We start from the raw sequence: 20,899 nt of genomic DNA, 5'->3' as shown, positions 1-20,899 counted from the left end.
ATCTGGGTGCTTCAGAAAGCCCCAGAATTCCTAAAGAGGAATTGGTATGTTTGTTTGTTTTAAATGTAGAGCCCAATCTTCAAGTTGCTGTGTGTCTGCTGTGATATCAATGGGAGCAGAGAGTGCTCAGCACCTAACAGGAAGTACTCACCAGCTTGCAGGAAGGAAGCTTTATTTTAAAAATGTACGTCATGCCAGTAGTCAGATTATCTTTTTCCCACTCCTCTCCCCTGGGTGTTGGGAGCACTCTGGTGCTCTGACTTCAGGTATGCTTCTTAAGCACTTGTTCTGATTACAAGGAGCACTTCAGTTATAGACCTAGACTGAAGTATGAGTAGGTGGTGTGCATTTGGGAAGGAAGAAAAGGCAACACTTTTCAAAGATTAAGTTTAAAAATAAAAAAATTCTCCTTGGTGAAGGAAAATGAGCCTGTCAGTGCTTAAAAATGGAACAGGTTTATATGGGACTAAAATGTGGGATGCTCCTAATTATCACAGTAGTGACCTCAAGTAATCACAGAAGGCATTCCATTCTAAACTCCTGTTTTCACCTCCTCATAGCTTTCATTAAAAAATGTTTTGGATTCACAATTTTCATGCTTTCATCTCAGTCCAAAAGTGAGTTTATTTTGGAAAGTTTGAAGAAAAAACAAGCAGACTGGATTAATTAACAGGAAGTTATGAGATTGTGAAAAAAGTTTTCTATTTTTGCATGTTTTTTCACATTCATAATCCAAAATGCTTTTCTCAAAAGATCAGATTTGTCATAGACATACCCCTTGAGAGTATGGCCCAGCAAAACAGGGCAATGAACTGAGAGTCAGGATATTTGGGTTCTCCTTCTCCTTGATTCAGCCACTGATTTGCTGCAATTTTGAGCAATTTACACAGTACCTCTCAGTAACTCAATCTCCCCATTTGTAAAATGGAGAAATTTTTCAATCTTTGTACAAAATTTTCAGATCTACAAAGAAAAAATGCCATATCAAAACTAATTGTTTAAATATTTGGTTAAGAAATACTAGCACAAAAGTTATTAAATTTGAATTCATTAACCTTTTAACATGCATCAGTTTTTGTGAAAGAGATTTATCTAAATAGGTGTCTATGAAAGTCACACTTAGAGATGTGTTCATTTTAGCACAATTGGTAAAAGTTCATGCATTTCCCTGCTCTGGTAGATAAGGATTTAGAAAGAACTATCCCACTCTTGCTCCTGAAGAATAGGCAGCCCTTACTCTACCAGGAACAGGGATGAAGAGGCTCATTAAAGCAATTGTCCTTCCTTGTAAGTATTCAACTCTCTGACTCCCACAACTGTCAACCCTTCTCAATACTCTTACCCCAGGGACAAGTGCTCAGCTTGCCATCATTATCCACTGATCAGACAGACTCGCCTCATTGCATGAAGTGCTCTTGACTACTTTACCCAATTTCCAAGCCTTTGGATCTCTTGTTGTCTGTCCCCCAGATCCCTCTACCTGACTGATAAGTGCCGGACTACCCAGCTTTCATATCATATTAACTCTCTAACTAATGACAAACTCCTGACCCCACTCCTGGTCTCAAAGTCTCCTCACTCCACCAAATTCACAGAAGTGACAAAACACAGATTCCCCTTCCAATTCTCAGACCTCCCATTGAAAAGCCCCTGACTTTCCCTATCAGCTGTCAAACCCAACAACAATCCGATGATCTCCCTTTGAGTTGTCAAAACCCTCTGTGATCACTAGTAACTGTCAGCCTCTCCAAACACCCACCCTAATGGCACACCCTCACAAAGGGCCAAATTCTTCAGTGACACTGGTATGACGATTTAGGGAATCTGTCTATGTACAATTTATGAGTTCTGACTGGTATTATGAAATTGCTGTATCATGGATGTGGAGTTCGCCAGGTGCTGTCAGGTCTGTGTTACACATCCCCCAGACCAGGGACAAAGGAGAGTTGTTACCTGTGCTGTGACCAAACAATGTGTATGCTAAGAAGGGTTGCCTGAGGTAAGAAACCAGTTTAATCAGATTTGTCTGCAGGGCTAGGGTTTGCTGGGTGGAAAATTTCCCCCAAACAGGACTAAGAACCAAGAGTGACCACAGATGGAACACTGGGAAAGGGTGTGCATTAACTACTAGGGAATCTGGGGCTGGGTGGGGGAGGTTGGGTCACGATTGGTCCTTGGGGCCTAGGGCAGCTGGTCTATGAGATCCCATTGCCATGAAGGGTTTACAGTCTATCTATGCACAGAAAATGTGCTAAAGATGTAAAAAGCATATTGGGTCCCCAACACACCAGCCTGGTGAGTTTCCAGTCAAGAGGGGTTCTACCAGGGATGTGTGTGACAACCAGTGTAAACCCAGATAGTATCCACTGAAATCAGTTTTTCTCTGGATTTATACCAGTGTAACTGGAAGAATTTTGTCCAAATGATCCTGATGCATTATTTGGCAAATAATAGAGAAAAAAACTGCTTTTATCTATACCTTGAGATCCACATACAGATGTTATTATTATTGCCTAAATTAGAATCATAGAATCATAGACGATTAGAGTTGGAAGGACCTCAGGAGGTCATCTAGTCCAACCCACTGCTCAAAGCAGGACTAACCTCAGCTCAATCATCCCAGCCAGGGCTTTGTCAAGTCGCAGCTTAAAAACCTCTAAAGATGGAGATTCCACAACCTCCCTTGGTAACCCATTCCAGTGCTTCACCACCCTCCTAGTGAAAAACATTTTCCTAATATCCAACCTAGACCTCCCCAACTGCAACTTAAGACCATTGCTCCTTCTTCTGTCATCTACTACCATTGAGAACAGCCTAGCTCCATCCTCCCTGGAGCCCACTTTCAGGTAGTTAAAGGCTGCTATCAAATCCCCCCTTATTCTTCTCTTCTGCAGACTAAACAAGCCCAGTTCCCTCAGTCTCTCCTCTAAAGTCTTGTGCTCCAGCCCCCTAATCATTTTTGTTGATCTCTGCTGGACTCTCTCCAACTTGTCCACATCATTTTTGTATTGGGGGGCCCAAAACTGGACACACTACTCCAAATGCGGCCTCACCAATGCCGAATGGAATGAAATAATCACTTCCCTTGATCTGCTGGCAATGCTCCTACTAATGCAGCCCACTACGCTGTTAGCCTTCTTGGCAACCAGGGCACACTGCTGACTCATATCCAGCTTCTTATACACTGTAACCCCCAGGTCTTTTTCTGCAGAACTGCTGCCCAGCCCGTCAGTCCCCAGTCTGTAGCTGTGCATGGAATTCTTCCATTCTAAGTGTAGGACTCTGTACTTGTCCTTGTTGAACCTCATCAGATTTCTTTTGGCCCAATCCTCCACTTTGTCTAGGTCACGCTGTATCCTATCCCTACTTCCAGGGTATCTACTACTCCCCCTAGCTTAGTGTCATCTGCAAACTTGCTGAGGGTGCAATCTACTCCATCCTTCAAATCATTAATGAAGATGTTGAATAAAACCTACCCCAGGACCAACCCCGCTTGTGACCAGCTGCCAGCTAGACATGGAGCCATTGATCACTACCCGTTGAGCCGATGATCGAGTCAGCTCTCTATCCATTTTATAGTCCATTCATCCAACCAACCCATACTTCTTTAACATACTGATAAGAATACTGTGGGAGATTGTATCAAAAGCTTCGCTAAAGTCAAGGTATGATTACATATTGGGGGGAAAAAAACCATATTTATACATGCAAAGGGGAAAGTTAAAATTTGTCTCGGAAATTTAGCTGAAAATTTCCTGACTGTTTAAATCCTCAGATTTGTCAGGAATGACGTATTTAGCAAATTGGAGCTGAGAGTGGCACCCCGCCTGTCCACAAGCTTCCAGACTGATCAGAGGGGTATAACTACTCCAAAACTCAAGAGGAGTCACCCTTCAGGCAGCATACAGATTACCTGAATGAAGACAGATGTAGAGCGCGGAAGTATAGATATTACTGTCTGAACAAAAAGAATGTATCCCTGTAGAAGTGATGAGAATTCTTAGAGGAGAGGGGGGAGAAGGTGCAAAGTCCCGTGTTGGGGAGGAGGGTAACTTGTCTGTGTGACAGGTCATTTGGATTTGAGAGAGAGTCCCTGTGACGGGACTGGAGAAGGGAAATATTTTGAGTCTCTGCGCTATGCTCCAGCTCAGAATTTGCTCTCTGTAGAAGAAAAGCACAATATGCGCCAAATCTGGGGGTAATCTAAGGAAGCCCGCCCCCCTTTCCAAAAACATTCATTGGCCACTCTAGTTCTCTGCTCCGGGGGGCAGAGGAAGGAAAGAGGAGAGGGAGTCCGTGCCCTAGATTGAGGGAGGTCCCGCTCAGGGCACGGGGCATCACTGTGTGTGCGCGCGCGAGCGGGGGCTACCGTGGGGGGCTGTGCGCTCTGGGTCGGGGGCTGGGGAGAAGGCCTCTCTGTGCCCTGGGAGAAGGCAGGCTGTGTGCGCGCCTCCGCACCCTGTGGGGAGGGGCCCTTGGCTGGGAAAAGGGGCGCTGGCTGCTCGTCGGTGTGCCCAGGGCAGCGGGCTCTGAGGGGGCACAGCTGTGGGAGGCTCTATCGGGGCTGCCTCTCGGGGGGAGCGGGGGAGGGGCGCTAGCCGGTAGTCTGAGGGGGGCCCCGGTCCGTCTCTCGGGGGCGCTAGCCGGGCCGGGGGTCCCTCCCCCGCGCACGCGGCCCCTGCAGGTCCTCGTCTCCCTCCCGCGCAGACTGCTACCTTCCTACCCCCGTTGCCGTGGCAACCTCCCGGCCTCCCCCAGCCCCGCGCCGCCTGCGGAGTCGCTCGGCAGCCGCCGCTCGGAGCCGGACTCGCCGCCGCTCTTACAGGCTCGCATGGAGCTGCTGGCTGCGGCGCTCGGCGCCGCCTGCGCCCTGGACCGCGAGGGATCGGCGGAGAGTGCGGCTGGAGCCCGCCCGGCCAGCAGGTGAGGGGCGGGGGCTGACCGCGAGCCGGGAAGAGGGGACTCGGGGGGGGGGGCGCCCTAGCCGCGGGACCCGCTCGTCCCGTCTGCAAGCGGACCCACCGCCACTCGCGCGTGCCTTCCCCCTCCAGCCCCTCAACACGAGCGCGCTGACCCCTGGCTCGGTCCCTGCCCCCCCGCGGCTCACCACGAAGCGCCTCTGCCCCACCGGGGGCTCATCATCATCTCCCCCCCCAGAAAAGCTCTATGTACCACCTAAGGTTGATCTCCACTCCCCCCTTCCCCTCTCCACCACACAGGGCTGATCTCCCCCCTCCCCCCTGATCCCACTAGGACTCATCTCCAACCCCCCTCCCCGCCCCCCACCTTCTCCCCTGAGCAGGCTGGGGTTGATCACCATTCCTCCCGGCCCTTTTCCCCTGCACCGCCTGGGGTTGAGCTCCTGCACCCCCTCCAGTCCCCCCCTCCTCTTCCATGGGCCAGGTGTTGATCTCCATTACAACCCTCCCCAGCACAACCCCTAACCCAGGCTGATCTCCATCCCGTCCCCCTCCCCCCAAATACCCAGACATGAACTAGGGCTGATCTCCGTTTCTCCCCCCTTTCAATTCTCTCATCTCCTTGTACTAACCCCAGGCTGAACTCCAGCTAGAACCTATCTTCCAGTCTCCTCTCCATACACACGGATATGTAACTGAACTCCCCGCATCCCTCATCCAAGGCACTGGAACTGAGATCCATTCATTCTCTATCCTCCCTACCATGTACAGACCTGAGCTGAACTCCAGCCAGAATCCCTCATTTACACACACCGGCTCTGAGGCTGGCTGTATTGTTCCTTTGCACTGGGCTGAGCCCAGTCTGTGATGAGACCCCATATCCCCTCTCCAGATGCAATCAGTGTAGGTTATTGCTCTCCTGCCATGCTCAAAGATATCATCTGTGGCACAGAGGGATTTTTTGGGAAGGAAGGAATGTGCCTACCTTATGGAGGTGAATCACAGGGTAGTTCTGAAAGCTACACATCCAGGGTCCCTACATTGTGTGTCTTACAGAATCAGTGGCCAACAAGTTCCAGATCCCATTGATGCATGGGGAAGCTAATGTATCAAGTGTTTGGGCTGAGGGCAGATAGATTCACCATGCCTGACTGTATATTTCTCTCCCAAAGAGAATCCTCTTCCAGGGCCGGACCAATCCTTATCCCTGAGGAAAGCCCAGTGCTCCCAGAATGCCCAGCTGCTCTGCCTGAGGCCCTGCAAATGATCCACCCCATGACAACTGACTCCTGGAAAAACCTCATTGAACAAATAGGTAAGGGCCATGTTTGTTGTGCCATCAACTTATGGGCAGCTCAAGGCATTGTGCTGTCTGATGGAAGTACTGCTCCTATAAGCCCAGGCAACGTCCCTAGCTTTCTAAAGTGGGAAGACTTTGCTCATGCGTTTCTGATGAGTGAAGACACTGAATATAGATGAGAGAGAAAATAGTTCAAACACTTACATAAAACCCGTTGAAATAAACTTGGCCTGAACTTTGTAAGAAGTGGTTCAAGCAGGTTCTTTTCTGGCGTTTTAATCTTGGGGCAGAATTTATATTCATTAAAGAGACCATCCAGCTAAGATTCTCCTGGATGTTAGCTCTTTAGGATGAAATTGGTGGAAGTCCCCTAGCTCTTAAGATTGTCTCAAGCTTGATGGCAGCAATAGTTGGAGAGCATAAACTAGCCCCCACATAGCAGTCAGGTGCCATCTCTTGCTAAATAAAGATACTGCTCTCAATGTTCCACTTAGTTCCTTCAATTGCACAACAAGTACAGAAGCTACCCAGAGGAGTGAGCTTTTTATCAACCATGGATCCAGATCTTCACTGGATCCCAACGTGCTTTTTTATCATCAGTCATTTATGATAGAGTAGCACCAAGACGCCTTACCAGGACCCTGCTCTGCTATGTGTGCTATGCAAAGAGCAAGAAACAGAGCTTAAATTTAAATTGACTAGACAGATAAATAGACAAACATACCAACATTAGCTACCTTTTTAAAAACAAAGCTAAAAAAAACTGAATCGGGGTATTCCCCCCTCCCATTTTTCAGATGCTCCAGCCATCAGCCATTACGGATCTAGTGTGCTTTTCTTTCACTCTTGCTACCCCAGAGGTAGATAAGAAAAAGACCAAATAAAAACAATCAAAAGGTGCCTACAAGCCAAAAATATCTAAAAGGCAAACCTTTTCAGTTCATGCAATACAGTCACTCTGCTCTCCAGGAAGAGGAGTTTCCTATATCCTCCAGGGCTTCCTGTGGATGGGGGCATGGACCAGGATTACAACAGAGCCACCTTTACACTAAACCTAAATACATACTGTTCTTTCAACCAAAATCTCAAAATATAAACACAACATAAAAGCCTTCTGAAAAAAGCAATAAAGCAATAAATAAAGCAAATCAATAAAGCAAATAAATAAATAAAGCAAAAAAGCTATACACATTGAGCCTGAAACACATATCCACATATTTGCTTATAAACACCCTTTCCTATTAAACATATTATTTGAATTACAGTAGCACCCAAGGGCTCCAATCAGAATCAGCACTTCATTGTGCTCAGCTGAACAAACACACAACAAGAGAGAGACAGTCCCTGCTCATGTGTCCACTCCCATGCATCAGTTTGCAGGATTGGGACCTAACTAGGGAGCAAATGCAACACAGATGGGGTAGACAGAAAGAAAAAGACAAGTATGAGGGTAACAGGAACACAAGATTGCATATATTCTTAGCTGAATGTATACTTTGGAGACTCAGTGGCTTTTATATTTTCTATTTGTTTTGTATTTTAAATAAGTGGACAATGCTATACTAGTGAATCACTATCAGGCCACTTGCCCAGAATATACAACTTAACTCTCAAAAAATCACCAATTAAATACATTATCAAAGCATTAGATTGTCAATTGTTAAGTGAAACATATCAGTATCTCTTTATGAGGCAATAGTTCCTGAAATGTAGATAACAAAAGTTTGTAAAACATAACCCAAAAATCCATAGGTCAGAGTTAAGGCTGTTGTGTTATGAGAAAATGCACATTGTTATACTTGATGAGTGTAACATATGTGGTCAGTGTAATATATATGATTGATTTCCTTGTCTTTAGATCCTTGAGTTTTGTAACTTATATGGTAGGTAATTTAACTGTGGTCACTTAACAACCTTAAAAGGTTTCATAAATGATTTTTTTCGTCTTTGATTTTGGAGCATCTGATAGCTGCTCTACAGTTAAGTCTATATAGCTAAGTTTCTATTTAAAACTTAATTTTACATCCTCTTTCAAGTCAGATAAACATTGTCAGGCCAATGGAAATTGCAGACCATACGGAAAGACTTGTGGCATTATACAAATCAGAGTCTTCTTGTATAGTTGTGTTGGATACAGATATGTACTGGCAATTTTTGTTATGAAGGGATAAGGTACTCTGACATCCTGAGTTTGTTGTGGTCTCCATATGGGGCAGGGTTAAGATTGTTGGGGTGTCTTGTTTGGAAGTGTTACCTTAATGGCTCTCTCAAGGTTGTGGGTTTTTGTTTTTTTGTTTTTTTTAAACATAACGTTCTTTTAAAGAATATGTGGGGGGTTTAAGTGAGCATTTCTTGGTTTTCCCATGTTTGGATGTTGACGTTCCATGTTCCAGTGGCATGAAAGGAGAAGGTGGCCCTGTTGTACAGCAGCAACCTTAGCTTCACTTTAGCAAAGCTTTGTTGTGTGGGAATCCAGCATAAAGTCCAAATAGTAAATCTGAAAGCCATGTTGTTGAACAGTCCAGGCAACATATCTCAGCAGCCTGCAAGAGATGCTCCAGGACATCTGAGTTCCAGAGGGGAGAGAAGACTGAAGGCTGTAATGGGTCATCATGGGAAATTTACCAGAGGTTCTGATAAGCTGTCAGGCAAAACCTGCAGTTGGGAATTGAAGCTACTTGGACCACTGAGGACATTTGCCAGGAACAGGAGAAGTCTGCTGTTAGGTATAGGGTTACTGATGTGGAGAGGCTGAGCCTTGGAGGATGCTATGGGAAGCTTGGACCAAGGAAGAAACTGAAGATATTGGGAAGGCTTGAATAAGCTAGATGCCAGAAAAAGTCAGACAATATTTGTCAGACAAAGCAGCTGAATTTGGGGCATGATCTGGGGATGTAGTGAACAGTTTTAAATCTGCATACATGCTGCCTGATCTGTTGTCTCCTTCCTGCTGCGTTCCTACTAATCTTCTAAAGCAGATGTGCAATTATAGTCTTAATATAGTGGCAGTGTGTTAATGAAAGGCTTGATAAAGATGTAAAAACAACATTAGACACCAAAACAACTTACTTGCCAGATATCTATCTAAGTACTTACATGACCCTCATCACCGTAGTGTCTGGGCATCTCATAATCACTAATGGATTTTATTTTCATAACACGTCTCAGAGATAGAGAAGTATTGCTTTTTACAGAGAAAGAATTGAGGCATAGGGTAGATTAAGTGACTTGCTCAAGGTCCCATAGGGAGTCTGTGACTGAGCCAAGAACCCAGTGGCACTTCCCCGAGTTCTAGTCCAAAGCCTTAGCTACTGGACCATCCTCCCTATCCTGCTACAAGAAATGCTGCTGGAAGCTAAAAATATGCACACTGCTGTGCATAAGATGTATCTGCCTACACTCCTGTTGTACTGTTAGGAGAAAGATTGTCATCAGTCAGATTGCACAAGGGTCAGAGAGCTGCAGTAAGTTAATTATTCATATATCCCCATTAGTGGGCTTTTTCCTTTATAGGCATAGAAGAGAACGAGGTCCTTGCCCGTAGGAGTTTACAGTCTAAATTAATGGATAACGTAAGTTAAACTGACAAAACATTGTGGTAAAGGGGGAAGGAAACAGTAATCAGTGGAGAGACCTATTATGAGCTGAGAATAATCCTCTGTTGTAGAGCATTGCAATCTGACCCAAACACACTGGGGCCTGACTATGACTGTTGGGTTCAGGTTGAGTCTGAAAACAACCCAACAACCCTCTTGGACTCGGGTCGCGTTGTCTCTTATCCCTCCTCCTGCCTCACTGTGCTCTGTATGTGCTGTGAAGTGAATGTGCCGAGGAATTGCAGTGCCTGTCAAGTTGTGCTGTATCAGATATGGACTGGTCACAGAGCTATCTTATATACATCAGTTGTGTTAGTCATAAGAGCCTTTGATGCTCTTCCAGGTATGGCGAGGTTCCTTTAAAATCAGCTATTTTACACACAGTGCCACCTAGTGGCTGAACTGTTTAGCATTCCATTACATCTCCCCTTTAAGTTCTACATTCCTACCATTGACAATATTTACACTATCACACTGTCTTTGAAGTTCATTATTTCTATATATATTTTTATAACTGGAAAAACAGTTATGATGACTAGATAATAATATCCTCTGAATTTGCATAAATCTGCATCTAGTGTCTCTTCCACGGTCTGTCTTGTAGAGGTGTTGTTATTCAAGGTTCTTTGTGTTTTGTTTGTCTATTAGTTCTACAATATTCACATGCAGATACTTTATTCTTTATGACTTTGCTGATTGGCCACCACACTGACTGGTTGGTCTGTTCATGGCATTTAATTAATTCTTCATGTTCTTCATGGATGATGTTTAGGATTTCCCTTCTCATTTTGTTTGGAATGATGATGCAATTGCCTTTAATCATGAGTCTATTTGATTCACTTATTTGCCCAAGCACACCTTGGATACTTGGGCCAGCTGCCCCTAATATAACTTAGAACTCCCTGAAGTCATATGTCTGTCAAGGTTGTTTTCTGTAGCAGAAATAGTCGCTTTTCTGACACTGGTTTGTATGTTCTAAAACATGCACATATGCCTTTACGTCATCTTCAAACTCACAGGTAGTTGGGTGCGATGCTGGGCTCCGTGACAGAGTGTCTGCTGCGACCAGATTTTTCTCAGGAATTAGATCTAGCAATTGAGTTAAATCGCATTAACCTTAGCAATAGACATTGGTATCTCACTGGTACTTGATCCAGGTCTTTTCCACTGATGAGGGTTACAAGCAGTTTATGGTCTGTTATCACTGGAAATGAATCCAGTCCACACGGATATCTGTAAAAGTTCTCACATGCCCATATGCTTGTCAGGTATTCCTTTTGGATCAGTGCACATCGTTTTTCAACTTCTGTAAGTGTGCAAGAGCAAAATGAAACTGGCATCCTCCCAGAGCTATGTTGTTGCAACAATGCACCACCTAGGCCATAGCTGCTTGCATCTGCACTGACCATTGTGGGTTTGTGCACAGCATAGTACTTGATAACTGGAGCTATTGAGATAATTTATTTTATCTTTTTAAAGGCAATTTCTTGATTTGGCCCCCATAGCCAAGATGTTTGAACTTTAACTATTCATTCAGTGGTTTTATCATTGTAGAAAGGTCTTGTAGGTATCAACCGATGTAATTTACAATCCCTGGTGTTCATCTCAATTCTGATACATTAGATGGTGCATTCAATTTTTGAATTGCTTTTATTTTCTCAGTGCAAGGACTGATTGCATCTTTGTTTATTGTCCATCCCTGAAACTTGATTTGGGATATGCAAAAAATGCATTTTTCCTTGTTTAGCTTCAGCTTAGTCTGACTTCTTAGGCTTAGCACTTCATTGAAGATCCATATATCAGAATATTGTCCATAAAAACTACAACTCCATTTGTGTTCGTTAACAGTTCTGCCATCTTTCTTTGGAAAATTTCAGGTACACTGGTTATCCCAAAAGGTAATCTTTGAAAACAAAATCTCCCAAAGGATGTGATAAAGGTATTCAGTTTAGCACGTTCTTTGGCTAAAGTAATTTGCCAGAATCCGCCTGAGGCATCCAGCTTTGAAAATATTGTACCCTCTTTCACTTTCGGGAGGAAGTCATCTAGTGTTGGGACTGCTTCATTACATATTTTAAGAGCCACACATTTGAATTTTTCCATTTTTCTTTATAACTGGTACCATTTTGACACACCATGCTATTGGCTCAGAGATTTTCTCAATTATGTCAATCTGTGCCATTCTCTCTAACTCATTTTTCATTTTATGAAGCAAGGGATAGGTACACTATACGATTCAGCATTGTTTCAAGGTTATTTGTACTGGCTCTCCTTTCAAAAGTCCAATATCACAGACTATTCCATTAAGTTCATCCACCTTTCTCACTAGAGACCAGGGGTGGGCGAACTTTTTGGCCTGAGGACCATATCTGGGTATAGAAATTGTATGGTGGGCCGTTAATGCTCTAGAAATGAACAATTCATGTTCAAACAGGGACACCACAATCTTGTTTTCAAATCAACGCTATTTATTATCAACACATTGTATTACAGCTAACGTAGACATAAATAAACATAAACAAACAAAAAAACCTACTCACTATTACAACTATACCATCAGAACAATGTGGTACAATAATTAAACCAAACTTACCCCCTTCTCCATGCCCTGTTTAATCAATGTGAACAATGCAGCTGGTCACCCTTCTTTACAATGGCATCAAAGTCCAGAGTCATTCTTGTTGTGAAAATCTGCAATACAGAGCTGAGATACTGGTAAATTAACTGGGATCTGTAGCAAGATTTGTTGTAATTCGGCAAGGAAAAGGTTTGTTTGCAAACATGTGGAGCCGAACAAAACAAGGATTTTCTGTGCCACCATGTGGATATTTGGGGATTTAGCTTCACTCAAGAAGGCATAACATTTGACCATTTTTTTGGAATTAAACTTTTCCTTCAAAGTGGAATCGCTCTGTAGATCAATGAGCTCTAGTTGTAATTCTTCTGGGGCTTTCTCGTAGTCAAATGACATTGGGCATGACACCAGCTCCAGTGACTTCTTTATTGTCTCAAAGTCAGAGAATCGTCGAAAAAACTCTCCATCTAAATCTCTCAAAACGTTCCTGTACTTTTCAGTCTGCCTGGTGACGCTTGCATGATTTTCAGTGTTGGGAAATGAGTGAACACTTTGTCCTTCATTTGTTTTGAAAACAAGACTAACATGGCTTTGAAAGATTTCACGTTAGAATACAATTCGTGTACAAACACATTTTTGCCTTGCAGCGTCACATTAAGTTCATTGAAATGTGCCAAGATATCCACACCAAAAGCAAGATCACGCACCCAGTTTGAATTCTTTAATTCAGGGAAATCATTTTCTTTCCCCTGCTCCAGAAAAGTGCTAATGTCACCTCTGAGCTCCCACACTCGCTGAGCCAGCGGACATTTGTGTGATAAAGTCAGTCCTGCAGCATAAATTCAAGAAGATCCCTCTGTATTTTCAGTTTCTTTGGGGAGTTTGTTTGCAATTAAAAATCTTGCAAAATACTGCTCCCAGTCTGTTCATTGTGAAGGTTTGTCAAAGCTGAAGTTCTCTGGGGCATGGAGTGGCATGGTGAGGAGATCCTGCACCCTTTGCTGCTGTTCCTTCTGACTACATTCTTCATTTACTCCTAACACCATGTCATGTTCTTCTGTACTGGATATGGACTAGTCACCGAGCTTGCTTATACATATCAGATGTGTTTAATCATAAGAGCCTTAATGCTCTGCCAGGCATGGCTGAGGTTTGTTTAAAATCAGGTGTTACACACAGCACAACCTGCTAGCTAAACAGTATAATACAGGTTAGCATTATTGCACCTCTCACTCCACAGCACACACAGCTCAGTGAAGTGTGAAGGCCTGCAGTAGCGGGAAACGCAGCTACCACCATGCCAATCCCTCTGGCAGGAGATGGATAGCAAGCACAGGGGTGGTGAGTGGGAAACTCCCACAGACCGAGCACCAAGGACAAAGTGGCGGCGCTGACACAGGCTCGGGAGGAAGTGTTGGATTTGGGTCAAGTCGGTTCTGAAAACAACTTTACAGTCTTGAGTCAGGTTTGGATTGGTGAGCTCAGCTCTGTTTTGGGTCCAGGGCAGGCTTTAAAATTAGGGCTGAGTAAACTTCTACCTCCTGAAAGAAGTGTGCGTGTGTTTTGACTTTCAAGGGACCAAACTTGGAATCTATGCCAGATGAGTGCAGTGATCCAGAATTCATTCCTAATGGCTCCAGTAAACATTAGACTGTGCATACTATTACATACAAAATATTAAAAAACTGCATTAAGTAAGTTCAGGTTGCAAAATCAAACAATCAAATTGTGAATGCCAGGATGAAGGTTGTCTGTATACCTTTAATTCATCCCCATGTGTATGTGTTATGATACAGTCTAATTCCATGATCACATACAATTTTCAATACAAATGGACAAAATGAAGTAAAATAAAAGCAGAGAGAGGTTCAAAATGACCATATACAAAACCTACAAATAGTACATGATGTAAACCACAACGTTAGCCATTTAAATCAACGCAACAACAATTCTATACTTCCATACTATGACTCTAAGATTTGCAGTCTTAACCAGCTAATACCCAGACAGCCATTGATCTTTTAATCTCTTGTAACAAAAGATAAACATATGTTCAATGTAATCTTTGACTCCTTCTCTGTTCTTCTGTCCCCATATCCAGGCCAATCCCAGATCATAGTTTCTCTTTCTTCAACATCTTAAAAATTCAATTCCTTCCTTTCAATCTGTCTAAAATGTATCTCCACGTTATGATAATATCCTGCTTTAAGTACCATAGCCTCCTATTTGACTTTGCTGATTCTCTCTTCCCTTCGGTCTGTCCCAAAAGACTACAGATAAGATCACCTGTTGCTCCAGTCACGTTAACTCCCCTCTCCTTCCATATCAAGTTCATCCTTACCAGCAAGGCTCTTCTCAAGTCCATCACTGCCTATATCTCTGTTTTCATATTTTAGTATTCGGCTTCTTGCTGTCTTTGCTCTGCCCAAAATTCTTCCTACCCATCCTTCTCCCACTATCATCTTCATGCTTTCATATTTTCTCTATGTTTGGAGCACCGTCCCGATTGATGAGCACCAGGCAGCCCTCCCTCTACCTTCAAATCCTTCTTTAAAATGTGTTTCTCTCTCCAATCCTACCTAAACTATTGCTTCTAAGTTAATTGTGGTGTTACAGACTTATTAGGAACACCCTGTAACAACTTACCTCTGGTCATCCAAGTCTGTCTATGTCATTCTTACTTTGCCTCTGCTTTTGGCTTGAAGGCTCCTTAGGAAAGAGATGTTGTCTTTCCTCTTTGGCAGATCAAATGAAAGGTGGTTCAGATAAAGAACCCATTAACAAAACAAGAATTTCACTGCCTGGTGTTTGATTTCATCTTCCCCTAAAAACAGAAGAAAAGAGTCAGCCTGACAGATCTTTATTAAAGGGGTCTGCTTCTAAATGTTTACAAAGAGACTAAAGCACAATTACACAAAACAAAAACAATGTGGGTTTACTTGCTCATAAGTCTCAGGATAAGACCCATCAGCACAACTTCCTTCCTTCCAAATGTCTCCTCTATTGTGGAAGAGATAGTCTTTTATATTTTCCCCTTATTCCTCACCATGCCCCAGGACTGCATTTCCCAGCTTTCCCTGCTCTTCTAAAGCTTGATTCTATAAGCCAGTGAGCACTCTGGGCCCCAGTGCAGCAAAGCATTTAAGCAGACGCTTGAGTCAGTGCTGATTCAGGTGGGTTCCCTTCCCAGGCTTTAAATGTTCTGTACATTCCATTACATGACCTGGCCTGTGTTATGTACAGGGCTGAGCACACTACGGATAATTCACAGATAACAATACGTTTGATACCATATCAGCATAGTAGACAGTGAGAGATAATATAAATAGCATCGTGATAAACTTCAAGGGAAGTCTCTTCTCTTCATTTATAGTGTAGGAAGCTCACAGAAAATTGTATGGTTTTCAAGGTACAGCTAATCTATTGCTATTTTAATCCAGTCTTTAGTATCTTTCCAGAAAGATCAGTTTATAGGATACATTCACAAATGTGATAATGTGTTTCTTACGTCCACGGTTTGCCCATCATAATTCAGTATGTCTAGAAATATAGGTTCAACACTAATTGGTACTGAGTTTCAAGAAGATTTAAATACCTGGTTCCAAGATTTCACAGATAAGGACATCTATGTTCCTGTCCTTTCTACACTAACTCCTGACCTAACAGTCAGTCGCTCACATTATTAACAGTCACTCACATTATTATATATGAAAACTGTTTGAGATACAATATCATTTATACATTTCACCAGATAGATTTTTAAGCCTTATTGAGTAACACGAAATAAAGTGTTTATGCAATGGCTGACACCAGCATCCTTGTTCATTTAACAATTGCAACACTTCTAAGATTCAAGTATAAACCAAGGGAGATCATATAAATTTCCTTCTTTTAACTTAAGTAAATAGAGTGAATGACTAACAGGAGACTAGCGCGAACTCATGTGTCATCAAATCTAGTAATTTATATTTTAGATCCAAGCAATTGGTTTTCTGGGTTCCACCAGATGACTGTAAAGGGCAAAATGGAACAACTAACAACAGTCTTATGAGAAATACTGGATCTTAAATCTTCCAAGGTACAAGATTATTTTGTAGTTTTCTTTTATTAGAGGTAGGCTCCTGAAAATCAAAACAAGTTTTGCCTAATTCAGTGGAACTCTCCCTGCCCCAGATTATGAAGAAATTTTGGGAAAATCAATGGGAACTTAAGAGTGAATGCACTCAAAATATATAAATCACAATACCAATACATTTAGATATTATTTATGGCTTTGAGTAGTTTTAAATGTAACTGATTTTATTTCATTCAGTTGGAGATATTTATTTTAGTTTCCCCCACTAAGATCTTCCTGTTCTTGTAGCTCTCTCTTTTCCTCCTGGCACTAGAAATCTCATAATGTTCCTATACAGCAAAATCCAGTGGTAGAGCTAAGAATAACACTCAGGAATCCTGACTTGCTGTTGTCTGTTCTGAACACTAAACCCAACTCATTTTTCTGCATTGAAACATAGCATTGAGGATGCGAGTTGAGATTACCAGATTCATTGAATTAAATGAATACATCTAAAAATATTGTTTCACCAGACTGTAAGATCAGAAATGTAAATTGTAATTACATATTGTTGTAACATTTAGTAGTTTAAATATAGTGACGTGGCCTTTAAGACTGCTGGACTGAATAAAATGATTGCAGTTATCCTTTAAAGTTGTATTTATTTTTCTATGGCACTTGTCACCATAGTATTCAAGCATCTCATGAACATTAAATAATTTATCTTCATTATACCTCTGAAGTATCATAGAGGATAGAGGCACAGAGAAATTAAATGATATGTTCAAATTCACCCAGGAAGTTAGTGGTAAAGACAGGAAGAGAAACCAGGTCTCCTGATGCCTAGTCTATCTAGTGCTTTAAGGATCTGATTACTCTTCCTTGCTAAGGACCTGGTCCTATCCCCATTAAAGTCAATGGGAGACACTCCTTTGAGTTTAATGAGGATTAGATCGGTCACTTAAAGCAAAACAGATTTATATAATGCCACCTCCCCAGCAAATATGTAGACCCCTTATTGCTACTTAGTAATAGAGTAGCATCATACAAAGACACAGGAAAGAGCCTTTTCTTAAAGACGTCTCTAAAGATCCTGCTGAGAAATGAGACCGTTCCCTTTTCACTTATAGAAACTGATGACGGATTAATCGGATTCTGCATGTACTTCCAGTTTTGCAATTTTATCCTTTCTTCTTTTTGGTTGAGAGTAGGAAATCAAAATTTGGCTTTTTCTTTCACCCTGGAATGGATTCTTTCTACATCTTTGCTTTGATGAACTAATGTAAAATATTAAATCCAAAATAAATCCATATTCTTTTCCCTATTTTTTTCAATAGTAGCTCTCTAACCATCATGTTTGCTTCTAGGGCTCTTGTATCAGGAATATCGAGATAAATCGACACTGCAGGAGATTGAAACCAGGCGGCTGCAGGATTCACAGACAGATTCTGAGGAGTGCTCAGCCGGTGAGGAGACACCCTCCAAGGCAGAACCCATAGATACTGGAGAAAGCAGGACCCTTCCCCAAATCAGCTTGCTCAGGAACTCCACCTCCAGATTTAACTTGTGGCAAGATCTTCCAGAGATCAGGAGCAGCGGTGTACTGAATATCCTTCAGCCAGATGAGATCAAACTTCAGGAGGTAATGGAGGGCAGGAAAAGGAATAAAGAGTTTCTCTGTTTTTTTTTTTTTTTTTTTTTTGCTTAAATTCAGTATGGCTGGAGTCATTTAAGTTAAAATATCAACATTTAAAAATAAGGAAGTTCCACCTCAGCCAGTGACAAATTGTGGTCTATTAAATGCCTCCATATGTAATGCTAATTAACTTCACTTCCTTTCTCCAAAGAGCATGAGGATGTCCTATACCCTACCCCATCACCAGAAGAGATGCTTGCTGCTACAGACTTCAGTAGTGATAATGGAGAGCATAGCTTCTCATCACTGCTGCTACTAATTTATAAGGCGGTACAGGAATAATGAAGTACTAATTACAGTACCCTCTTTGACACCTCCCCCCCCCCATGCCAGATGATCCTCTTCCAGCGTCAGAGGCAGGACTCATACTTTCTATTATTCCAAGGAAGAATTATTTAGTTTAATATGATTTAAAATAAATGGAATTCAAGGAAAAAGACAGGTTGGCCTACAGTCCCTGTGGAGTTTCCTTATTTTACAATGTTGATACTTGGATTCTGTCCTTATTTTAAAACAAAATGACAGTTGCAGTACACAAAACTGGGTCAGTAAGGATGCATGAGCACTTTAACTGCACAGACTATGCTATTTCTGGACATTGTTTTTGTACTGTTAATTTATAGGTCTGTGTCAAATAATGCGTTGAGTGGGGGCTGTCGCAGTGATGCTCACATTAGTGAAACCGTTCATTATGGTTTCCCTGCTCCCGAGAGGCAGCAATTGGCTCCACCTTTCAGCAGCCCAAGGGAGCCACTGTTTCTAGCTACTATCTGAAGGCTTTGCACCTCAGGCAGTCTCTCTGGGCTATTTTTTCCTCTCAGATGAGAGGAGGGATTTAATCCCTTCATGCTTCAGCCAGGATGGTGTACATACACCCCATCACAAGCGCTTTGTATTCTTATAACTCTGAGATGTCTTTTGCAGAGAGTGAAGACTAGACAGTGGTTTTTTGTTTGAGCATATGTGGTATCAGCTGGCTTTATTCAAACCTAGCAGGGTTAATTTAGATAGGTTTTAGAATAGGACAGATGGGGCAAGAAGTGTTGTTCACCACAGCTAACACTTTAAGCAGAGAAGACTTGAATAAAAGATATGATGGGGTTAGCAATGACCAGGAAAAGGAGCAATAGAATTAACTCTTTTTTTAAAATACATAATGCAAGAAATTTGGGTAACAGAGAGGAAGAGCAGGAAGTGGTACTTCATGACACCAATTATGACCTTATTTGCACTACCAAAATATGGTGCGGATGGTGAGTCACTGATTAGAATATTAATAGAGCTATGACCAGGGATAGGCAAGACATGAAGAGGAGAGAAGGATGAGGTAGTACACTTTACATCAGAAGCAAATACAAGAACAGAAAAATATAAAACAACAGGAGGTTTGACTGCAGGATAACGTGGGCTAAAACGTAGGAATAGGAAAAGCAAAAGAAATCGCGATGGACATGTGTTGTAGACCACAGAGGTCAGGAGGAAATGACAAAAAATGACATGCTATTGGAACAATTATCAGAAACAGCTAAATCACCGATGGGTAGCTTTAATTATCCAGACATCTGCTGAGAATTAAGCACAGCAAAACATGAATCATTAAGGGTATTCTTGAACTATATGGAAGATAATTTAATGATGCAAAAAATAGAAGAACAAGCCAGAAGAGAGATTACTCAGGTTCTTGCAGTGAACTGCCCTGGAGGAAGTGACAGAATGTGAATGTAATGGGGGAGGGCTTGGAACAAGTGAATGTAAATTAAATGACTTGAGTGTATTAGTACTACTTGAGGTTAAAAACAAATTGTGTCACCAAGATATTAGACTGTGAAAAGTTGGTTACACAGAATTAAGAAGAAATATTTTAATCAAGATTTATTTAGTTGAAACAGTTATAGGGAAATTTCTTCAGCATGAGTGTCAAAAATTATATGCTGAGCATTGTTAGTGTCAATCTCACATAGGACTCTGTTGTCCAATTCATTTTTCTTCCCTGTTCTGTCCTCTTCTCTCCCTTTCAATCTGTCCCTCTTGTTCCCATTACAACTTTACTCCATTCTGTCTCCTTCCATCCACTGCAATCTGTATTGATTTTCCTATATTGGCTTTTTCTTCCACAGCTTTACTGGTTTCAAGGTATGTTAGGAGCTGAGTCAATCTCATCAGAACATTTTAACCAAAATGAAATTTTGGCAAAATATGCTGTTCAAAGCCAAAACATTTCATAGAGACATATTTGTTTTGATTAAATTTTTGTAAGGAAGATTTTTGGATCCAAGTCTCTCTGGTCACATGACAAAATGGGAAATGACTATCTAGGAAGGATTACTGTGGAAAGAGACCTGTGGTCATAGTGGGTCACAAGCGAAATATGAGTCCACAGTGTAACATTGTTGCAAAAAAAGCGAACATCATTCTGGGATGTATTAGCAGAAACAAGACATAAGAACTAATTCCTCTGCTCTACTCTGCGCTGATTAAGCCTCAAGTAGAATATTGTGTCCAGTTCTGGGCGCCACATTTCAGGAAGGATTTGGACAAATTGGGGAAAGCCCAGAGAAGAGCAACAAAAATTATTAAAGGTTTAGAAAACATGAACTGTGTGGGAAGATTGAAAAAGTTGGTTTGTTTAGTCTGGAGAAGAGAAGACTGAGGGTGGACATGACAACAGTTTTCAAGTAGATAAAAGGTTGTTACAAGGAGGAGGGAGAAAAATAGTTCTCTTTAACATCTGAGGATAGGACAAGAAGCAATGGGTTTAA

At 42.1% G+C, this 20,899-nt stretch overlaps 1 protein-coding gene across 2 annotated transcripts in view; it reads left to right on the top strand.

Moving 5' to 3' along the window:
• The window catches only part of NGEF (neuronal guanine nucleotide exchange factor), a 75,941-nt gene that overhangs the window by 27,803 nt on the left and 27,239 nt on the right, over positions 1-20,899 (top strand). For both annotated transcript variants that reach the window (XR_010918143.1, XM_067538810.1), the window contains exons 4-6: positions 4,708-4,923; positions 6,092-6,234; positions 17,812-18,086. Coding sequence is in view for 1 of the 2 variants with exons in the window: in XM_067538810.1 (XP_067394911.1) it covers positions 4,708-4,923; positions 6,092-6,234; positions 17,812-18,086 (634 nt within the window). In the remaining variant the exon portion in view is untranslated. The remainder of the gene's footprint in view (positions 1-4,707; positions 4,924-6,091; positions 6,235-17,811; positions 18,087-20,899) is intronic.

This window comes from Emydura macquarii, unplaced genomic scaffold, assembly GCF_026122565.2.
Source record: "Emydura macquarii macquarii isolate MOO-44397 ecotype Brisbane River unplaced genomic scaffold, CSIRO-AGI_Emac_v2 contig_499, whole genome shotgun sequence".
In the NCBI taxonomy this organism is placed as follows: Eukaryota; Metazoa; Chordata; order Testudines; family Chelidae; genus Emydura; species Emydura macquarii.
This window is presented reverse-complemented; position numbering and strand designations above follow the sequence as displayed.